This window comes from Arvicanthis niloticus, chromosome 1 (genome assembly GCF_011762505.2).
Source record: "Arvicanthis niloticus isolate mArvNil1 chromosome 1, mArvNil1.pat.X, whole genome shotgun sequence".
Taxonomy (NCBI): Eukaryota; Metazoa; Chordata; class Mammalia; order Rodentia; family Muridae; genus Arvicanthis; species Arvicanthis niloticus.
Window position 1 is genome coordinate 136269493 of NC_047658.1, and position 23610 is coordinate 136293102.

Below are 23610 nucleotides of genomic sequence, written 5' to 3' on the forward strand. Positions count from 1 at the left end.
ACTCTGAAAGCACTTCAGTGGGTTCTTTTTTCCACTCTTTTTTTTTTTTTTAGTTTTTTGAGACAGGGTTTCTCTGTGTAGCCCTGGCTGTCCTGGAACTCACTCTGTAGACCAGGCTGGCCTCGAACTTAGAAAATCTGCCTGCCTCTGCCTCCCAAGTGCTGGGATTAAAGGCGTGTGCCACCACTGACCGGCCCAGTGGGTTCTTATAAACTTAAACTTGCTCATACTATGCCCCAAATCCCAATCTTGGATACAGACCCTATAGAAAGAAATATAGTATAGTCATATCCAAACTGGTACAAAAATGATGACAGCCAGTTGTAATCCTAATTACTCAAAATCAAAGATTACTGCACTATCTTTCAGTGAGAAAATGAATAAGCAAATTATAGTCTATATGATTCCATCTATGTGATATACTCAAAGAGACAAAGCCATCATTGAGAACAAAAGCCACATCCCTGAAGTTCCCTGAGCAACTTACGGACAGCTGTGGTAAAGAGTCTGCTTTTTCCTACTAATTGTTTATTGCTTACATAAACCTGAGGGCCCTTGTGAATTGGGTACATGCCAAGCTTCCTAAACCTCTGTAAATTTTGTGGTCTTCTTGGGCCTCATAAATTTCTTTAGCTTCCTGAGTGTTTTTAATTAACTAACTAATTGTTGTTGTACTGGACAGGTTTTCTTTGTGTAGCCCTGGCTGTCCTGGAATTCCCTCTGTAGACAAGGTTGGACTCAAATTCAGAGATCTGCCTGTCTATGCCTCCAAAGCTCTGGCAGTAAAGGTGTGCGCCATCGCCACCTGGCTAGCTTCCTGAATTTTATTAACCTCCCTCCTCTTTTTAGGAGGAAATGTTTCGATTTGGATACTATAACTCTCACGAAGAGGTTGGTAAGGCTTTTCAAACACACATACACATTGAGTTTCTAAGCAGCTGACGTGGTGATCAGAGGGTGCAATGGGAAAGGGCCCAGTGCCATGGACCAAGGTTGGGAAAGAGAACCAAGAGGCTTGCATGCTATCCTGTGTACGTAGAAAAGAGACTCAGCTCACTGCCGGGGTCAAAAAGAGATGACCAAGGAAGTGTCATTTCCTGAAGCAATGAGAAGGTTCTGCTGTGACACAGGCACTGTCTCTGTGGCAGCCATCTCTAGACATCTTTGTTTGCTTAGAGTCTACAGTGGAGTGGACCTCAGTCCCTTTTAAATGTCATATCTGTGGCTTTTTTAGATGGAGGAGCCATCAGGGGCTGCCGGGTCATTCTGCTTCCCTTCAGAATGGGTTTATGCTTTCCCTGAAGAGAAGGATAAATGTGACAGGGAAGACACAGAAGGGGAGGTTTCTGACTTCTTGTCAATGTCTAGTGCTCAGCCCATCTTAGGGTCAGGTGTCATTCCTTCCTGGCCTGTGACATGATGAAGATACAGGAGGCTGTCATTTACCTTCTGCCCAAAGCCGGGAAATACAAATTTAGTAGAGGTTGGGCCTGCTTGTGTGTGTCTGCCTTATACCATGTTCACCTGCCTTAACTGCGTGCCTTGGGGTATTCGGCATCTTTTTGCCTGTTCCCTCCACGAATGCCTGTTAGTCTCAAGACCATTGTGAGCCGAGCTGAAATAAGCCGAAGCTGAGTTTCTTCCTCCTCTCAATGGAAAATTTTGTTCTGCTGTCCACTGAGATGGTGTCTTTAGGTCTCAGAATTTACACCCAAAATATCTCTAAAATTTGAACGGTTTTCTGGGAAGTAGGAATAGGCATAAAAGATTTGTATGTTCTGAGATATGAATAGAGGACAACATTGACTGCAAAGTGCTTCTTATGTGCATTTTCTCCTTCCGTTCCCATCTTTCCTGAATAACTTTGTTGAGGTTTTCAGTTGAAAGCATCCAAAAGCAGAAGGATTAATGACAAAGCTAAGTGATAGAAATGGAATCAAGACCCAGATTCTGGAATCCTCTTCCCATTGGCTGATTGTATTTGTTGTATTTGACCCTGACCCTCAGTCACTGGTACTTACTTCAAGGTGCCCCCAAGTGAGACACTGAGATGCAGATCGATGCAAAAGCAAGGGATTTATTTTCTGGCTAGTCGGGTCAACCCTCACTCAGTCCCTCTAGGTGAGGGATGAGAAGGCCACCCCAAATGGCTATTATAAGCAGTTTTTATACTTTTTTAGGGACACAGGTTACATCAACAAGGTTACAGTTCAAACTTATTGGCTAAGCATATTGACCTTTAAATCTATTGGCTAGCAAGCATGACACAAATTGGAACTCTACCTGGGACTTTCCAGAGGGTCAAGTAACTATCAGTCAGTACATTTTGAGAATTTTTTTTACTCAAGAATGTTCCTGTGGGTGGAGAATGGAACATGGCCTAACCTTGACCTGAGGTGGGAAGCTGCAACTTGGCATAGCCTCGACCCAAGGCAGGCAGGTGTAAGGCTGGTAAAAGCCCCCAAGGCCCTTTACTGCACCAGGAAAGACAGTATTGTGGAAGTGCTGTCCTGTCTACTCTTGCTGTTGTTGTTGCTTTCTGTCACCATTCAATCATAGCAAACACTGACTGAGTCCTCCCCTGGGCTGAGTCTTGCCTTCAGTGTGTCATTTATTGCTCACAGTGGCCAGGTGGCAAGGTCCCTTTAACTGGGAAGGATGCTGTAGCACCTGGTTAAGGATGCTACAGCCCACCAAGATTAAGTAGCTTACTGCCGTACTACTAGAAACTGAAGGAGAGGATTCTGGTCGAGGAACCAATAACTCCTGGAACCAATAAGTCCTTTGCAAGAAATAAGGGATGAAGTGGGTTTCTGACTTTAATTGGAAAATCGAAGTGAAGAGCTCCAAACTCTGGAGACCCTTCCTCAAGCCTCAGGACATTGCGGCCACCCAAAGATCACAAGAAACCATACCTGGATGCAATCAGCAGAGGTTTATTAGGGAAAGAGCTGGCAGCCAGTGGTCTGACCAGGTACTCGCGCTGGAGTCAAGGTCTGACCTCCTCAGCCAGTCCTTGGAGGGTTTTAAAGGGAAAACCATAAACCAGGGGAGTGGGAAGGGGGGTGAGGGGTTGTCAAAGATGAAAACAGTGGAACAATTCAGAGGTACTCACTCTAAATGATTAGTGTCATGTGGAAATCGCCCTGCATTCTTCTCAAAAATGTGGTTTTTACCATGCCATTGTGCCCTATCCTGCCATTTCAGATTACTATCTTTACTTTTTCCAGCTTTAGGGCTATAGTCCCACTTAGGTGGTAGCATCTTTATCTGTAATTAGGAATGTCTTCTTCCTGCCTTGGGCGAGGCTTGAGGAATGTAATCCAGCAAGTGTCCTTCACCTGGAATGTGAAGGCCTGAAATCTTATTTCCAGTTCCACGTTCTGTAAGGCGAAAAATCTACACATATTTCATAAAATGGCCTTTATAATTTTTCACTCTACAGAAGAATTGCTTTTAGAATTTTTCTAACAGTATTTCTGACTTTGTCAGAAGATCCAGGAATATTTTTTTATAGCAGCTTTTCTGACTTTGGTCAGAAAACCCATGAGCTACCCAGAGAGCTTTTAGAAGTTTTACTAGCAGAGATCTTAATTCTCTGATTAAGATCTCTCTTGATCAGAGAATGTTTAGAATAGCAAGAAAAAGCTGTCTAGAACAGAGCAGAACACAGAACGAGAGCAGTCTGAAAAGCCATCTCAGTAGAACATGGGCCGCCATCTCGGACCCATGATTTGAATTCAAGCCGTTTGTTTTCACAGTTCCCAGACATCCAGTGCTTTACAGTTAACATTTTCCTTACAATTATCATGGATGTATATTGTTTGGTTTGATTCACTTTGATACTCTATAAGTGAAAATGTATACTTTACAGGGTAGTTTTTAACACTACCCTGGCAGGTTATGAACCACAATCTGTAACCACTTTTCTTAAATGGATGAGTCTCCTTTAAGCTGTTAATAAACGTGTCTGGCTTCAATCGGGGTTTCAAACTATTATTTCCAGATGGTGAGGCTTTCAGGTCTGAAAAGCTCTCATACATCCTACCAAGTGGAGCAAAATGGCACAGCTTTGGTAATCTTCATGCTGTTAATATGATGGTGAGAAGAATAAACAAGCCTCCTTATGTCGCTGCCCTTCCCCCCACCCCAGGAAAAGCCATCGGATTGTTAAGCAATGAAAATGTAAATGGATCCCACTCAGACATTAGTATCTGCTTTGCTTCTTCCCATTGTAATCAGTTTGCTTTATTTACTTGTGTGTGAGTGTGTGCGTGTGCGAGTGTGTGTCCTTTAATTGAATGTAATTCACAAAACTTACCACTTATGTATATAATGGATTCTTTCAATGTATATGGTTTATTTAGGACCTCCACCACCATTATCAAATTTTTTTATTTCCAGTCATGCTCTCAAAAGAAAAGCTGTGTCTGTCGTCAGTGCCAGTCCTCATGGCAATGAGCGTTGTACCGTCTGTCTCTGTGGTTTGTCTGTTCTGGATATTTTACATTGAAAAAGTCACATAGTAATAGTGTTGTGTGTTTGCCTTCCTTCTTAGTTTAAGGTCTTCAGGATTCAGACAGGCTGGAGTGCATGACAGTCAGTGCTTTATAGCTTCTTATACGGAATAGCATTCCCCTGTGGAGACATGCCTTACTTTGTTTAGAAGCCAACGGACATTTAAATTGCTTTCACTTTCCAGCTATTGTTACTACTATTGTTGTGAACATTTGCTGTGGGATTCTGTGTGGAGGTGTCTTTTGTTTTTTGGGTATACATCTTAGACATGTAGGAGTGGACCTGACAAGTTAGATGGTGACTATGATGAACTTTTTGGAAGAATGCCAGTGTTCCGAGGGATCTGCACAGTTCTGCTTTCCTACCCACAGTGCTTTCCCACATCCATACACATTTACTAATTTTGGGTTTGTTGTTTTAATATGAGCCACCTAATGAGCATGAAACAATATCTTGTGATTTTGATTTACTCATAATTAATCATGACTTTTCATGTACCTACTGGTAATTATATATGTTATATGGAGAAATACCAATTCAAAATCTTTTCCCATTTTAAAGTGGGTTATCTTCTTTAAGAAACAAAACCCCAAATCTTTATTTGTGTATGTGTGTGTGTGTACGTGTGTGTTTCTCTGTATAGCCCTGTATAATTCTAGAACTCACTTTGTAGACCTTGAACTCAGAGGCCCTGCCCCTACCTCTCAAATGCTGGGATCAAAGGTGTGTACCATCATGACCAGATTTCTATATATGTTTAAAACCCCTGACATGTGGCCCTGTTTTCTCATTTCCTAGTCTTCTGCAATGCCTCTGGCATAAATCATTATTACACCTTATTAAAACTCTACTCAGATGCCAAACAGTGCCCACCTATGTGTCCTTTGGTATTTGCAAGCTGCACGTTCATGTAGCCATCTACCGGGTCGTCCTTCTATTCCATTGCCAAATTAAACTTTATCACTGGCTTTCCTGTCTACTGAGAAAAAAAATTGGGACTGAGGCTATTCCAGAGCCCTGTAGGCTACTAGCTGCTACCCATCCTTGTGACTGGAGCAGCTGCTGCAGGCCTCAGAGAAATGAGGTTGTCTTTTTATTTTTGACTTAAGAGTTAAAAAAAAAAAAACTTAAAAGAGGTTTTTTTTTTTTCCACCACTAAACCTTTATCAGGTACATTATTTGCATATCTGCCTTTGTTGAATCAGTTAAAAATATAAAACTTTTCAGAATGTAATTTTGCTACCATGTAAAGCCAAGTCCTACCGTGTCTTTACGTGTTAAATTTTTGAAAGACCAATAAAAGTCATGCTTGAAAATAGAAATTAGGGCAAGAGGGGAGATCTGCATTTGTAGAAGGATTCAGTGTGGAAGTCTTGCACCCATCCTTCCCACCACCGCTTTGAGGAAGGCTGCAGCCCCCTCAAAGTAGAAGGTGGTATCTATGCTGAACATACATGCCATGGCAGAAGCTTATGGGTTCCAAGTCTGGCAAAACCTGGCCCTGGTGTGAGATCCAGCCACAGGTGCCATGAGAACAAAGAAAAGACTGGTAGAGTCAGGATTGCACAGTGCAGTTCGCTGGAGACTCACTGACAAAAACTTAGTCATGGGAACAGGAGGAAGAGATCCCTGTGACTTAAGTTGTAAAGTGGCTTCACCCAAGCTGAATGTTGGTGAATTATCTTAAGTTACTGCTGGTGAAGTCAGAAACATTCCTGGTACTGTAACTCCAGAGTCTGGTGTAAAACTCCACATACCACATGAATGGCTTTGTTATTTGCAGTGTGGTAGAGAATTCTGAAAGCAAAACTAACCAGGATGACTCAGGGACATCAGGCTTAGATTTTTCAAAACCTACTTTTAATAAGTAGGTTCTTAAATGCTTTAACCTCTCTTCTACCCACTACCCACCAGAGAAATAGAGAAAAGGAGGATGTGGACCTGTTTAGAAATAGTTCTTTGGAGCAAATCCAATCTTCGCTGTCAAGATATCAGCAGTTTGGTTCACCTAAATCAGCAGAGGCAGCTTGATCCACTCGCAAACACCATTCACGAATCAACAACTGTGGGTTGATCCAGAAGGAACCTCGAGGTTCTGCCAATGGCCACGTTCCTGGAAGTGTGAAAGCAACAAGAAGCCACTGGAACACCACCAGTTCTTTGGTGTATTTATCTCTATGAAGTTATGACAAATGATGACCAGCAAAGAATGAATGGCAAGGCGAACCAATACCACCCAGCATCGGCTGCTGTCTGTTAGGTTATATTTATAGCCTTTCTAAACTTCATGTGTTCATGAAGTGTCTGTTCTAGCAAAACATCACATGCCCTTTTTTCAGGCTGCTTCCAGAAAAACACCACATGTCTGCTTTCAGCAAAAACATCCTCTCATAAGACAGTTCGCAGAAAAACATCACATAACAGAACTGAGTCTCCAAGAAACTTCACAGTGGGTACAATTCAAGATGGTTGCTGTAAGTCAAGCCGGATCCACATTGTCTATCATACTTTTAGGCAAGGATAAGAGGGAGACTTTAAGTTTCCACTTTAGAACTGCTAGGAAGAATGTGTATAGGACAGTTCTTGTCCAGATGAACTTTACTGTGGGAGGTGTGACCAGAAGCATTGAGGTGGCTAACTGTAGCCAACCTTTCTGTCATCTGTGTTCTACTCTCATGTCAACACTGTGTCACACAGAAAAGCCTGGAGCCCCACACAGAGACACAATAGGGAAAGACATACTGCAGCTCATGAAGGAAGGTGAGGACAGGGGAAGAGTGGGCAAAGATACTCCCTTATTCAGGACCTTTACAGAGGGACTAGCCAGCCTGTTTGCCTTATTCACTGTCCCCTGGCTTGAAGCCTGCAGCAGGATCCTTCTGGTCTGCCAGTGTAGATCGGTAGTGGCAAGGAAGTCCATATGTGTGTTCCTGCTAGGCTACTCTGCTTTTCTCTCCTCTATATCTCTGCTACTCCTGCCTTGATCCTATCAAATTTGCACCTGCCTTTTGACAAGATCCCTGGGTGATGTATATGCACATCAAAGTTTGAGCAATAGACTTTTTCTGGTGTGTGTGTGTGTGTGTGTGTGTGTGTGTGTGATGATGATGATGATGATGATGCCCAGAGGCTGAGGAGGGCGTCAGGTGTCTTGCTCTATCACTTTCTACCATGGTCCCTTGAAACAAGGTCTCTCACTGAATCTGAAACTAGGATGGACCACTGCACAGGCATTGCAGGCTCACATGGCCACACCCAGCTTTTTGTGGGGTGCTAGAATATGAACTTAAGACTTCGTGCCTGTACATAGATTTATGCTCTGTTTTCCTTCCTTCTGTGTGCTTCACATGGTCCAATGGATACCTTCTGAATCAGTCCTCTTCACTTGCCCTAACTTCCCTGGATTTGGACGAGTGGTTTACCCTTGGTGAGATCTTAATTCTGACTGTAGGCTCTCTTAATTGCTGGGTGAGTAAAAGTAATCTCGGTCAACTGGCATGAAGTCCTGTCAGGTTTGTGCATAGTTTCTTAAGAACCCCACTCTACTGGTCTACATCTGTAATTGGTCCTCACGGACTGGAGCCTGAAACAGATCGCTGTGCGGAGTAAACACTGACGGGATTTAGTTAGGTCATTGAACCACAAAGAAAAATATTTCAGAAGACACCAAAAAAACCGCATCACATGAATCCTCTTCTGACCCTGATAATTGTATTTCAAGGACAGCCAGAGGTATGATGTCACACTCAGTGAACTCCATTGATCTTTTATGTGCCCTAATTTCAATTCTGGCCTTTTTTTTTTTTTTTTTTTTTTTTTAAATTTAAGGGCCTGAAGTACAAGCTGCTCAGCTCGGTTAATTGGAATAGATTAAGGGAAGGACCTTGTAAATTTAGACACACTGAAAATACCTTCTGTTAACTTCTCTCAGCCCTGGTTCTGTTGCTCTTGAGGTTGGTGACCATGACACCTGTCAGAGCCATAACTTTGAAAGTCTCGTGAGAAAAACATCTCAGGGCCATGCATAGCCCACAAAAGCTGATATCAGTCACCTCTGTTTAGTACGAGAGCCGGGTACTTTTGAATCGGTTACATTACTTTTCATTCATTATGTATGGTCTTGTTTTTATCCTACCAATGACTTTCTAAAGTTGACAGTCATTATGACCCTTGTTATACATGAGGGACAGGCAGCAGGTATAACATAGATCAAAAGGAAATGAGGCCAGGATTTGGACACAGAGCCAAAAGGAAGCTGTGTCAAGTTAACATAAACATTTATTTATAAACAAATTTGGTACTATATACATTATAAAAGACGACAACAACAAAACCACAATCACATGTGTGTAATCCTAAATAAGGTAGAGTTTATAAACCAATATTTTAAATGTTATCATTTACTGGGATTGTATTTCCTATAATCTGCTTCTTGAAAAGGCCTTTAACAAAAGATCTTTAGTGACATATCCATCAATTTACAAATAGTCCAGCTTTGATAAATAAAACATTATACTTGTTTTCTATTACAAATATTTTGAAAAAGAATTATGATTTTTGTTAGCCATTATACAAATTATAATATGCACAATATTTAAATCTTTATTAAAATCTGTATATGTAACTTTACATTTTATAGCTTAATTAAATCTTATGACTAATGAATGCTGTTTTATAGAAATGATTAGCATTTTATGTTTTTATGAAACATTTAATATACCCAAGGATATTTTAATAGGTCTTAAGGTGTTTAGAGTATGTTAGGATTAGTCAGAGAAGGTACCCAGGTGCTGCTAAGAGATCGGACCATGCAACTGATCTTATACAAGAGGTTTACTGAGGGGGTTGGGGAGAGTGAAAGGCCATCTCAGAGTATAGACATGAGAGAGAGAGAGAGAGAGAGAGAGAGAGAGAGAGAGAGAGAGAGAGAGAGAGATTTTGATAGATCAGGAACAGAGAGAATAAGAGAAAAAGGACCATTATGTTTGTGGGAGTGACTTTTAAATGGTGCATGTGTCACATAGGAAAACTACCCAACTTGCAATTCATAGATGTGAATTTTAATTGGACAAGTCAAAAATTGATTTTAGCATATAACAATTTTAGCATATAGCAAAAATTAATTTCTTAAGGAGAACTGAAGTGGTCTGTTTTTTAAAAAATTGGTTTAACACAAGCAACATATGAAAGCAGTTATAGACACAAAGGACACAATTACATAGAATGTAGGTGCATTAAGTTTTGAAAAAAATGTAGCAAATTTATATATCTCGATTTCTTTAAAGTGTTAATTAAGAAAGGCTTAATAACACAAAAGACCAAAGGTGAAGTCTGATTCTACAGTTCCTGTGATTCAGGAATGAGGTGGGTTTGTTGGGTTTCTGTGTTGTGTGGTGTTTCCTCCACCTTTTGAGGTCTAGGGGAACAAGTGCTTCTGTCTTGTCTTGGGTTTCTCATGAGGCACTCAAAATTCCTAAACTACAGGCTTGGCTAGGCCACAGCAGAAAGCAGCAGGAAGTGTAGAAGTAGGCTTTTGAGGGGGCTTTTTTTGTCAGAGACAAAAGCCCAGTGCTAATAAATCAAAATATTTTGACCTGCAACTGCCCTATTGATGAACCAGCCTGTTTCCATCTTAGGCGTAAATGCTGTTTTATAGTAAAAGACAAACTAGGTTCGTTCCTGTTTATGATTAAACCTGTTTCTCGAGGATTGGACTATGCCACCTATAACTATAAGCAAAAATGATTCTGTATTGCATCTTCCAGAAATGGCACTCATGTCTTTGTTTCAAAAGGTCATTATGACCACCTTGCAATCCTGTCTCCGTTTCAAGAGGTCCTTATGACTAACTTGCTATGCTTATGTTCTGCTCCTGTAACCCCACCTATTTTGCCAGCCAAATCCCCCATTGTGAAATCCCTTACTCCTGAGCTATAAAAGCCTTGTCTTCTTCATGTCCAATCCTGATCTCTTGAACCCTGCTTTTAGGGAGGGACAACCCATGCCCATGAATTTTTAAAAGCTTGCTTTAATTAATTGCTTGATTTAATTAATTTGGTCATAATGATTTGGTCGGTGGTCTTTCTCCTCGCATCTTTGGGACTAACACTGTCTCTCCACATCACTGGAGCGTTAATCCATCTGTATTTGTAGACAGTTTCTTTCCAGGAATTCTTATTCACAGAATTTGGGAGGGGGGTCTGGTAGAAGGAAATTTGGGGAGGGGAAAAGACAGGAAAGGGAGCATTGCAAAGAAGAGGGCCCACTTCTCTTGCTCTCAAGTGGCATAGGATGAAAAATAGTAATATTTGATCTGGCGGGCAATGGGATATTGTAAATAATCAGAAGTCTGGGTAACTGAATTATCAAAACACTTGTGTAAGTTACCTTTCTCATAATGGCAAAGTGCCCGACAAAAGAAATCAAGGGAGAAAAGGTTTGCTTTAACTTACGGTTTGAAGATACAGTCTATGGTGGAGCAGAGGTCTCGGTGGTTGAAGGGCTTGCAGCTGAGGCAGAGGTGTGAGGTGTTTGGTCTCATTGTGTTCATAATGAGGAAGCCAGAGAGGAGAAATGTGGAGTTCAGCCTTTCCCCCTATTTGTTCAATATGGGACCTCAGACCAAAAGATAATGTCCTCCCTACCCAGCATCCTGTCTGGAGAAACTGTCACAGACAAACCAAAGGTGTGTCTTGTATATAATTTTAAATCCAGTCCAGATGACAGTGAAGATTTAAGATCACTGATTTGGTTGGTGGTCTGAATGGATCACTACGTTTCAAAGCAATGAAAGCAAAGCTTAAACCACTTGCTATGGCAATGACACAGACTCAATGGTGACATGTGGTTCAGAATCGCCTCTCTTGTCGGGAAGACATTAAGATACTATTTAACCCTCAGTGGCGTCAGAAGGAGACCACTTCTTACTCTACAAGTTTACAGCGTTCAAGCCTCTGCTGCAGAGAGACCTATTAGATCCTTACCAAAATCAACCTTCTTCTGGAATCAGACTGAGTTAACTGAATGCTAGGCAGTGCAGAGAATTGTTTCTCCCATGAAAACCTGTAGAAATAATGCAGTTTTTCCTTGACAGCCTACAGCTCACCTTGGGTAGAGATGCTTGCAGGCATAGTTCTTCATTGATAAGGTAAGTGTGAAGATTGAGCAGGCATGGTCTGCTGCTCCTCCGTGGAGCACTTCTGCAGCTGCTGTTGTTATTGGTTTGGAGTGTTTTTATATACCAAGATTCCTTTTCCATAAAAGCCCTAAATTTATCCAAAGCAACTTGACGGTTTCTACAAAAGCTGAACCTGGGCAATTCATACAAAGCCAGAAATGAAGATGCCATGCTTTTTAAATTTATTTAAAAATATTTTCGAATTTTTAGTGTCTTAACTATTCATGAGTTTCTAACACTAGGTTTTAGCATATGAACTACATTGGACTGACAATACAGTTCTTCTGCTTTATGTAGCATTGAACAATATGACCTCTCAAATCATCCAGTGGCCGTGAGCATTTCCTTGCTACCTGCCCCAATGTTCTGAGTTCTCGAATGAAAGACCTACACATGTAGTCTTGTATTTAATATGTCTTAATCAGCTCAATGGTTGGGCCACTCTCAAACATCTACATTGTTAACCTCCCCTCCAATACTCTTGAGTCACTACTTACTAAAATCTGTATTTTAGCTTTGTTACCCTAGGCCAATCAGGTGTTAGAGGCGGGGCCCTGGGGCCTCTCTTCCCCAGCTCTTACATGATTGGTATTCTGTCTTCTGTAGCCTCTCAAGCCTGGATATTTTTCTTTTTCCAGCATGGTGATCCTGCTTCTGCCTCCATCCCCTTGTCTGTGAATCCTAAAGTCCCGCCTTTGTCTCCTGCCCAGCCATTAGCTGCCAGCAACTTTAGCTAGAATTTGGGAAATATGTGCATAGGTAGAATACGCCGAAGAATAAAGTTTAGCTAAGGTTACGGTACTTCAAAACGTATCTTGTGGTGTTCATCCATGTGGACTGGAAGTGGGTGAAGAATGGACACTTGCATTTGAATGAAGCTTGCTCCTATAATTCCTCTTTCATTGCCTTGTGGTGACTAACTGGGCCAAATGACTCTGAGTTTTCCTGAGCTATTTGAGTTCCTGGATTTGCATATTCAGTGATATCTTCCTTGAATCTCCCTGTGATTTAGTCTTTTTTTTCCCCCTGTCACTCATGACATTCATCAAGATGACACAGGAAGAAAGAGATGAAAATCACCCAGCTCATTTATCTCTTGATTTTAAAGTAGGTATGTGTATGTTGAGAGAAGAGAAAGGCAGAGCAGATAGATATTATTTGAAGTATTTGGAACAAGATAAGTCTTAATGTTTTATGAGTCTTAGCAATCAAAGTCGTTGTTAAATTGGGCCTCCATACAACTGATGGTTTTCACATAGACGGCTTAAGGCAAGATTTCAAAGAATCTATAACATTGCTTGTTTCTTTTTCTTCATTTAAATTATTTATAACTAACCTATGATTTATTTCTGGAGTTTTCCATGCAATATTTTAAGACTGAGATTCATCATGTAGGTTACTAAAACTTTAGCATACAAGGTAGGGGCCCAGGGCTGCTGGACACACATAAATCCTTGGATTAATGAGATTAATGAGGAGCCTTCCTAGCCAGAGGATGCATTTAGTTGCCTGGGGAACCAACCAACCTTGTGATTCAGGGCATTCATTCCTAGGGAGGGGGACAGGTTGATAAAGCAATAGTCAATAATGTCGTCAGTCATGTCTGTATAATGAAGCTTTCGTAAAAGGGTTAGGTTTTGACACTTCCAGATAAATGAACAAATTGTGGTTTGGGGAAGTAGTGTGCCACAAGACAAGGAAGTTCTGTACCCTTCTCCCATTCGTGGGACTGTGTATCAAATCCCCTGGCCATTCATCCCTGTGCTTTGGAATATCCTTAATGTTTGCTTCAATTTTGTAATCTGTTTTATCAAACTAATTGAACCCAAAGAGAAGAACATAGGAACCCTGATTAAGAGAAGTTCAGATGGAAACTCAGGCTACTACCTGGGCTTATGATTGGCTCCTAAAGTAGAGCAGATTCATGAGATTCTCTCTGTGTTTACCCTGGGGGATCGGAAGATTTCTTAAGAATGACCATGTCTCTGTGTTTACATAATTACAAAGCTCAGAATATAAGGAAATTAAGATCAGAAACTTCATAAAAGAACTCTTAAGACTAGGGAGATGGCCCAGAAGTTAAGGGCATTTATTGCTCTTCCAGAGGACCTGAGTTCAATTCTCAGCACCCACATGGAGCAGCTCACAACAGCCTGTAACTCTAGCTCTTGGAGATCTGGTGCCCTCTTTTGGTCTCTACAGACACTGCACTCGTGTGTGCAACATTCACACACACACACACACACACACACACACACACACACACAGATATGCACACATAATTAGAAACAAAAATCCAATTCTTTTAAAATATACTCTTAATTTTATAGATTTAAGCATGCCGTTTCTTATAAATAACAAGAATAATGAAAAGCATTAAACTTCAAAACATGGTACCTGTCAGAGTAATAGTGAATTAGTTAGACGTGAGGGTACACATCTATAGTCTCAGCACTAAGGCGGGAAGTTGGCAAGGTTGAAGCTAGCTGGAATTCGCAGAGAGACCTTGTCTTAAAAAACAAGCAAAAGCTATTTTTCCCATTAAAATTATAAAAGCTGCACAAACGGAAATGAACTTATTATAAAAATTTATCTTTTAAAACATTTATTTATGTGTGTGTGTGTGTCCCGGCCCGTACTGCCTGGCTTTGTGGGCCAAAATGTTTCAGCCTGCTCCGCTCCACGCTTGGCGGCCACTGTGTCTTGGCCCAAGCTGCTGTTCCGGTCCAAGGGTCAGGGTCTAGCGAGAGAGAGAGTGGGGATAAAGGGGAAGAGACGCGAAGAATGGAGACAAGACAGAGATTCTGATCAAGTCTCGTTTATTGAAGGGAATTCTAAGGTATTTATAGGCGTTTGCCACGTGCCTTGTAGGTGTGGATATGACGTAATCCTTACAGGCATCTATAGTGGACAGCACGTACACCGTGCGCCTTGCAGGCTTGGATAGCACGTGCATCTTACAGGCATGTATGGCCTGGATAGCACGTGGACAGCACGTGAACTGCATGCCTTGCAGGCGTGGCTACCACGTGCACCTTGCAGCTGGGGGCAGTAAACAGCAACACAAAATATGTGGGATATCAGAGTGTGCTTCAGCTGTTGTAGGCTATTGAAAACCAAATCTTTCGTCAGGGTATATGGTTCCAGATGGCTGCAAAGTTGATCTAGCCACTTTCTACTAAAGTCGGCTCCCAACATGTGTGTGTGTGTGTGTGTGTGTGTGTGTGTGAAAGCATGCACCATGTACACGCAAATGTCTGAGGAGATAAAATGAAGTCAGATCCCTCAAAACTGGAGATTCAGGTGGTTGAGAGACACTCCATTGTTGCGGTAAATCTCTTGCCCATGGGGAGTCCATAGAATAAAGACACAAGTCAATAAGTATCAAATGAATGCTGCATGCCTAGATTGGGCAGATTTACCATTAAACTACACTATTCCCCAGGCTATGAGAGCTCTTAACAACTTGCGGTTTCCTAGGTCTTCTTCGTCTTCTCTCTCTCCACCAACTGCCCTCTAGCTTCGACCAACTGCCAACTCCGTGCCGCCCTCTCTCCCTGGTTCTCCTGGTCTTCCTCTTTTCCTGCCTCCGGCTCCTCCCACTCCTCTTCTACTGCCCAATCACTGGCTGTAGCCTTTATTTAACAAATTTGATTGGACAGAAGGTTTACAAGATTCACTCCTCCTTTGCAGCCCCTCCCAGGAGTGGAGTTACCATGACAACAAGAGGCTAGGGCTATCCGCCACACTCCATATGTGTGTTGAGAACAAAACCTGGGTCTTCTGCAAGAGTAGCAAACATTCTTAACCACTGAACCATCCCTCCAGACCCCAAAATTTTTTTTATAAAAAGCATGTTTGAGAAAGAGGCAAATATACATGAACTGTAAAATATGTATAGGGTCTTTCCTATGGATAAAGTATTAAGTGATCTGTGAGAAGAGTTAAAGTGGTTTGCAAAAGATAATGAGTATGGGAACTGTGGGTGTGGCTTAGTGTTAGTACACTCACTGAGCATGCGCGACACCTGTACCTACTGAGCTTGCGCGACTTCTGCACTTACTGAGCATGCGCGACACCTGGACCTACTGAGCTTGCGCGACTTCTGCACTTACTAAGCATGCACGACACCTGGACCTACTGTTCAGTACTACAAAGGAAAAGGGAGGGGGAGAAAACAGAGGCAAGGAGGGCAAGAGGTTTGATGATGAATCTTTTCTTTCCCATGGTAGCCTTTGATGATGTCATTACACTAGCGCGAACTGGAGAGGAAATGAAAACGAAATCCTCCATGTGAAGAATATTTTTTTTTATATTTTTAATGTATGCTTTGTATTCATTATCTTTTGGATTCAGTGAGTCTAAACTTTATAGGTTTGAGAGAGATGGTCTAAGCAGCTTTTCTTGCCTTTGAAATTTGCACCCTGTAGTACTTTTCTATCAAATTATATGCAAGAGAACTAAAAACATTTCCCTTCCCCGTTTTTCTTAGGAATTGTCATAGGAGTCTTGGTTCGAGGACACAGTGACCTCTCAAATCTGGATAAATTCTACTTTGCTTTTCCTGGAGAAATTCTGATGAGGATGCTGAAGCTCGTCATTTTGCCACTGATTATATCCAGCATGATCACAGGTACCTTGTGGTTTCTGATTATTCAAGGAGTGCGTGAGAACCTGGGTTGTTCTTTACTGATTATGGAAAAATCAAAATGCATTAAATGCATCATATAGGCATGTGCGCACACACACATGCGCAGAGCCCTCATTTGCAATGCACATTTCCTTGACCTGAAGTGTGGTGGGATTCTCAGAGTGGCATTGCTTCAAGGTGCCGCTGTCCCTCTGGCACCACTGGCTCAAACCTACATTTATCCAACATGTGATGCCTGTTTTTAAATGTATTATGAATAAAACTCTATCTAGGACACAGAAGGGGAGAAACGCATATTTGGCCATGGAAATGTCAGCTTGTGTCTTCAGGAAAAATGCGGTTGTCAATTTTGATCATATTTTCAGTAGCTGGCTCTTTTGGTTCCCAGCTCCAGCTCTCCTGCCCACTAACCTCTGTGCAGCTACCCTGAGGGTGCCTCTCCTCCTGGCTCCTCACCCACTTCCACTCCTCCACAGAGCTCAGCATTAGCTACAGACATGCCCTGCAAACCTGCCATGGTGTCAGCTGCCAAGAGCTGTGGGCAAGCTTTCACTGGGGTTCGCATCCTAGTCTGGAAGACTAGTACTTTAAAATCTGCATTTATAATACAGTTGGATTTGGATTATTTTTTTTTCATTTTGCTTTCAAATCATGATACTGCAGAGTTCCTTCAAACAGCAACAATTATTCTTATGCGGAGATTAACTTTTTTTTTTTTTTTAATGCCATGTATGTGGTGTTGGTATGCAGCTCTGTGCATTCTGTGCTTTTTACACTGACTTTAATTATGACACTTGGTAAAATGTGGCATGATATTCCTCTCTAGTGTTATGGGCTTGAAAGGGAAAGGTTTTATGTAACTATACAATTAGGAGTTTCGACAAGTCCTCCTTCCAGAACTCTCTTCTACACTGTTATGGCAAAGGCTCAGTCTGTTGAGTCCCTGATATTAGAGGTGGCAGTGGGGGTGTCAGAATTTGCTGTCTTCAGCACATTTTTGAAAGGCTGTCACATTTGCCTATTCGCAAAGTGCAAAGATCCAGTCAGACCAGAGCCCAAGGGACCATTCTAAGTGGTCTTGGTGTTCTTGGCTTATTAGAAACCTATAGAGAACATTACTTACTTTTATTTATGGGTTTAATTATGTTTAAAATTACCAGTTTCTTTTAAGCCTAATAGCCCGAGGGGTTGGGGAGCAGAAGACCCATTGTTTGTCTCATATAATGTTTGCTTATTCAAATTATTGAAAGCATTTAAAGTTTGGAAGAGTTCTTATAAATAGCCATATTTCTAGCATTAAAAAAAATTAAATCTGCAAACACTGGGCTCATGTTTCCCCACATCAAGTCTTGGAGCAAGAGATAGCTATTCAATTTAGCTGGCACAAATGCATTTGAGGACACCAAAGCCATCAACATTCTGCCTGGCCCCTGTAAGCACTGCAGTTAGAACTTAGATTTTTCTCCCTATCAAAGATTCTTAAATTGAATCTTGTACTCTTAGACAATATGAAGTTTTGGGCTTCTTGATATATATATATATCAAGATATATATTTTGCATGCATCTATACAAAGCTTATAAGCCATGTGATGAGTAACATGTTTGATTCTTTTGGTTTATGTGGGAAGTTAAAAAAATATATATCTGGAGCTGGAGAGATGGCTCAGCAGTTAAGAGCACTGACTGCTCTTCCAAAGGTCCTGAGTTCAATTCCCAGCAACCATATGGTGGCTCACAACCATCTGTAATGGGATCTTAAGAAACCCTCTTCTGGTGTTTCTGAAGACAGCAACAGTGTACTTATATACATAAAAAATAAATAAATCTTAATATATGTATGTGTGTGTAAAAAAGGCCAATCCAGAATAAATAGCAAATCCAAAATTCATATAGTAAGCCAAGGTTTAGAAGAAAAGGTAAAAAATATATATGAATATACTACTTCTATAATAGTGTTTGGAAAGTGTCACTCTTATCAGTAAACAACTCATCAATTATTTACACTCTGGGAATTTTGTGTGTAGCCTGGCCTTGCAAATTATGTAGGGAAATAATTTACTCTTGGATTCCATCAGTAACCCAGCTCTGTCCCAACTGTATGACATAGCTCTGGCCTGTATCTTTCCACTTTCCCTTCACCATCAGCCAGGAGCAAACTCACTCCTCAATCCTTTGATGTGAAACAATGAAGTATCAAAGATTTGAAAGACAGGAGCAGAAACAGGCCTGAGAGGGCGATGCCACGTTTGTGTTTCTAATTGTCAGGTCAGTGGGGAGAGTGTTGGCAGGAACGTGGGAAAGCAGACTCATATATACCTTTTCTGTTACCATATCAACCTAGAAGCACTCTGGGAGGCAGCAGGGAATGTGTTCTGACATTTCCATCTGGTAATTCTTGACAGACTATATTCACAGAGACCTGTTCCAAGACTCAGGTATAAGAGATTCATAATGATGAGAAACAGTGTGAATGTATGTTACATGGGCAAGATAGCATGTTGCAACTGTTAAAGGCCTGTTTGGATACATACCGAATGGCCTGTGAGAACAGTTTCCAGTTTGACACAGAACAAAAGAATGAAACAAGTCACATAACACAAAAGACATTGTGACAGTCCTGACTTCATTACATTGTATTTGCATTTTAAAAAGTTGACCCACAACACAAAGATTAACAGTCTTTCAATGAGAATAGAAATAAAATCTAACCCATTGTGCCTTCTTCACATTTTTGAGGGGAATGTGTATTGTTTTTGAGATGTTCCTTTGTCTTGTTTTGTATTTTCTGTAGTTTAAGAAGAGACCTGAGAGTGGACTAGCTCTTTCCTGTGTGCTTCAAACTTTGCCTCTGCTGTTCCTCTGCTTACTTCTCTGCCTCAGCTCTTTTCCCTGACAGGGTAATACTAGTTTCACCCTAGCATGCTGACCTTCTCACGAAAGTCCTGAGTGCATCCCTGGGGCCATACTGTAATCTATTCCTGCTAGGAACACACACACAGAGAGAGAGAGAGAGAGAGAGAGAGAGAGAGAGAGAGAGAGAGAGAGAGAAGGCAACAGGTGGTAGTGTCAGGGAAGCTGGGAGTTGGGAGTGGGGTTGAATCAGTTCTAACCCCAGACTAATAGAGTGAGCCTCCTAAAGAAAAAAACAACTGAAACAAAACAAAAGCTAATCTGCCCATCAAAGTCTCTGTGGAATGAAAATGCATTATTTAATAGCTACTTTTTTAAACATCAAGCATCCTTTCTTGTGGTTAGGAAAGCATACTTATCAGGGAAATTTGAATTTAGGCTTGATACTACATGATATGGGGTGATTGTAAACTAACCATTTAGTCAAGAAGTGGTAACGATACACAGGTATATACACAGAATGCCCTTATCATCTAAATGCATATGAAACCATGTAGAGATGAACTGACATAAGAGCTCAAATTTGCCTTAGAATGAAAAAGGGAGCCATGGTATAGTGATGGCCATTTTCAGAGACTGGGAGGCATAAAAAGCAGAAAGTCTTACCATGATTTTTAAATCCTGAAGGAAGAGTACCCTCCCGCCACGGTGAAGATGTGTGCTTAGACCCTTTGAAAGTTCCTAAGCCAAATTCTGTCAAACCAGCAGAAAAGTTGGGGGAGAAATGATGAACCTGCCTGAGAATTATGATTCAGGAACAGGCTTCCAATACCCACAAGCTTATATGTGGGTTACATCTCTTCGATACATTAAGTCTGATGACTGGAGCCTCCCTCCACCAGCACAAGAAAAGATCAGCCCTTCCTGTCCTACTCTGAGGTTCCAAGGCACAGCTTCCTGGATGTTCTTAGCTGCCACCCAGGTCTTAGCTGTGCTCCCTTCCCTTCGGCTCAGCTGCACCCCCTGCTGTCTGCTATGGCTGCCACCACACACTGATCCCAACAAGGTTCCCCTCCACTCCCCCATCCAATCAAGGGGCTCAACAATTCTCCATAGAGTGGATAAGGACAGAGCATTGCCAAGGACTTAGGTGTAACCAGAAGCAGCCGAGACCCCAGTACCCAGCCACTCCCAGAAAGGGCTATTTAGTGTCTGTGCTCCTCAACAGGGCTTCCTTCTTCTTAACCTGCCTCCAAGATGGTGAAACTTTTGCCTCCATATGAAAGCATTCCAACAGCCTAACACACAACTTCTGATTCAAATAAGGAATGACTTCATCACCTCACAGACTTCCTGTCCCAGGAAGTGTGCCCTCTTCCTGTAATGTGTGTCACTGGGGACTATCCACCTTAGAGAAGGCCTCCTTTGGTACCTTGAAGGGTTGGTCATTTTTTGAGCCCCATCGAAGTACTTAACCTTAGTACCTGCTGGGTTGCTGGCTATCCAGCCAGTAGATCCTAGAGAATGTCCAGTCCCGCATGAATCAGATCAATGTTGGTTTGTATGGCTGTTTCTTCCCTCAGATCAGGGAAGACCGCTCCTTTCCTGAAAATGCCACCAGCACACAGAGGCATGCATGGCAAGTCAGGCACCTTCTTCAGACAGGTTTTGTTCCGCCTTAGTCTCCAAGTGTTAACTCCAGCTGTATGAAACCTAATGAGAAAAGAAATACACTTGTAAGAGGGTCAATTCGAGCCATTTCTGTTCATGGAACCAAAGTCTTCCGCTAGCCAGGTGTGGGTATCCATGCTGACAAGAAGACTTGAAGATGCATGTGCCACTTAGTTGTACAACTTGGTATTCACTAGAAGCCTCTGCTTGTAAACACAGGTGGCTGAGAGATGAATGAGAACACCAGGAAGAAAGCAAGCGTGTGCTTTCCCTGGAGCTTCAATAGTTTCCTCCACTCAGCTTTTAATGAAATCACTGTTTCACGGTGGTTTGGAGACTGAAAGAAAGCCCTGTGTTGGAGAAGGCAAAGATGCAGCAGCACACTAAAGTCCACGAATAACACCCAGAGCCAGTGGGCTCTACCAGCATTTTAAATGTCTCCCTTTCCCTCTTCTGCCCTTGGTTGGGAACTTGGCAATAAGCCTGGGCAGCTTCATAAAGATGACCTAAACCTCTCAGAGCTCATCAAGGACATAGCTTTGAAGCCAGAGGAATTACTATATTAGTTTGAGTCCTATAATGCTTTTCCCACAAGGAAAGGGACATATCCTATAAAAGCCGTAGCCTTTCCATGAGTGTGCTGCTTGCACAGTAACAAAATGAAAAGTGGCAGATAAATGGCCCCTCGTCAGTCTCTTCCTAAGATGCTCAGCCCCAGAGTATCAAGCACAAGTGGCCAGGCCTTCTGTGCTATGAGGATCCAGTGCTATATAAGTGTGACTATATAAGAAACCCTTGCAAAGGAGGGTGTAATACTGTAGAGTCTCTCCAATGTTCTCAAAGTATGGACCTAGGAGACTACTAACTCACTCTGTTTTCAGTGAGCCAGGCTCTGTGGTATATCCACAATATATAAAGTTTAAGGCCTAGCCTAATGGAAAAGAGGATATCAAAATGCTTTGTGGGAATACGGCAGTAGAGGCAGTATTAGAAGGGACCGTGAAGGAAGGCTAGAAATCAGGAGAGAAGGGAAGGGAATTCATACAGAAGGGAACTCAAAAAGCTATAGTTACTCAGGATAGAGGTAAGACTTCAACCAGCATTCTAGAAGCGTAGGGGAGGGAGGAGTTAAGTGAGAAAATGCACATAAGACTTCATATAATTCACCAAGGTCCTCAACAAGCCTGCGGAATCAGGGAGAGAGTTCCAGCAGTGACTTCCACATGCACTAGTCTCTGTAAATGCACACTTGGAACAAACTCCTCGTGGATTAACAGGAGAGTCAGACGTCGGAGCTACACTGCCTGGCTCTCAACATGGATTCTGCCATTCACTCTGAAACCTTAGATATGTCGCTGGTGCTCAATTGAAAAAATCTGTGTCCTGGTGCTTTTTGTTAACTGTCAGGGGTTTCTAGAAGATCTGTGAATTGGCCAGAAGTTACAATGGTCAGTATTAGGGTTCAGTTAACCACATGTGAAGGCAGGAAGGCTGTCTGTCATTCAAGAAATGAAACTAATAGTAAAAGACTCTGCCCACTGCTTGGAACATTCACCAGCACATAACAAATTCTATTAGAAGCCTCTGCTGCCAACTGTATAGAATTTGGAGCTGCAAAGAGGGGCAAATGCAGTTGTGTTACAAAACAAAAATCATCTCACTGAGCTGTGTGCTAACTGTTGCTGTAAAAGCATTTGTGTGGACTGGGAGAGAACAGTTGAGTTTTTCAAATCCTCTATACTGTGCTGAAAGCATTCATTCAATGATAAGCCTTGAGAAGAGCTTGTGGGGTCTTCTGAACAGCTGGCCCCAACCACCAACGCCATTAATATTCTGTGATGCTGAAAAAACTCAAACAGCACTAATCTTGCTGAAAAACCGTGCACTGTGTGAGTACACACACACACACACACACACACACACACACCCATGTGCACATGCACTAATACATATGGGGAGTCCACAGGTCAGTACAGTATTAGGTGTTCACCTCTATCATTTTACATCTGTGGTTTTGGAGACAGAGTCCACAACGGAACCTGAAACTTCCCATTTCATCTGGACTGTCTGACCAGCAAGATCCCGCTATCCTCCTATCTTCCCTACATGATTCTGTGTTATAGACTTGTACCGTCACACCTAGCTTTTCTTGTGGGTGTGAAGGATCCGAACTCCAGCCCTTTGGCTTGCATAGCAAGCCCTTTAGCCATTGAACCATCTCCCTGGCCCCACTCCCTGTTTCCTGATAGGCTTTGAGCCATCAAACATGGACCAGACGGCACGGGCTGCAGAGTGACTGTTCTTTAATGCCATCTAAGGACAAGTTTATTTTATTAACTTTGCAGAATAATGAAGTTATGTCGCAACCCTTTCTAAGGGAGTTTTTTGTATGAGTGTCTTTAGGAAATATAGATGCCACAGGTGACGCATGTACATTCTAAATGCTCCCTCCACCTTTTCCCATCCCAGAATTTTCATCCTGACAGATGTGATCTCCCATGACCTAGATTAACAAAAATGTGACGTCTTCCAGCCTTGTTTTCCCTAGAGAATAGAAAAATTGTTTCACTGTTTTAAAAATGGCAACGTTTGTTTACTCTTTGTTGCAACCCTAAGAAGTAGTAAAGTAGGCGGGGCTTATCTCCATCTGTAGAGATAAGGAAACCAGAAGTTGGAACAAGATTAAACCATTTTCCCAAGATCACTTAAATCTCAGGGCAGCACCTGGAACTGATGAATTCC

The 23610-nt window shown here is 41.9% G+C and overlaps 1 protein-coding gene across 1 annotated transcript in view; it reads left to right on the forward strand.

The window, feature by feature from the left end:
• Nucleotides 1–23610, forward strand: part of Slc1a1 (solute carrier family 1 member 1) — a 76229-nt gene that overhangs the window by 23746 nt on the left and 28873 nt on the right. Inside the window, exon 2 of the mRNA XM_034499115.2 lies at nt 16188–16328. Coding sequence (XP_034355006.1) covers nt 16188–16328 — 141 coding nt within the window. The remainder of the gene's footprint in view (nt 1–16187; nt 16329–23610) is intronic.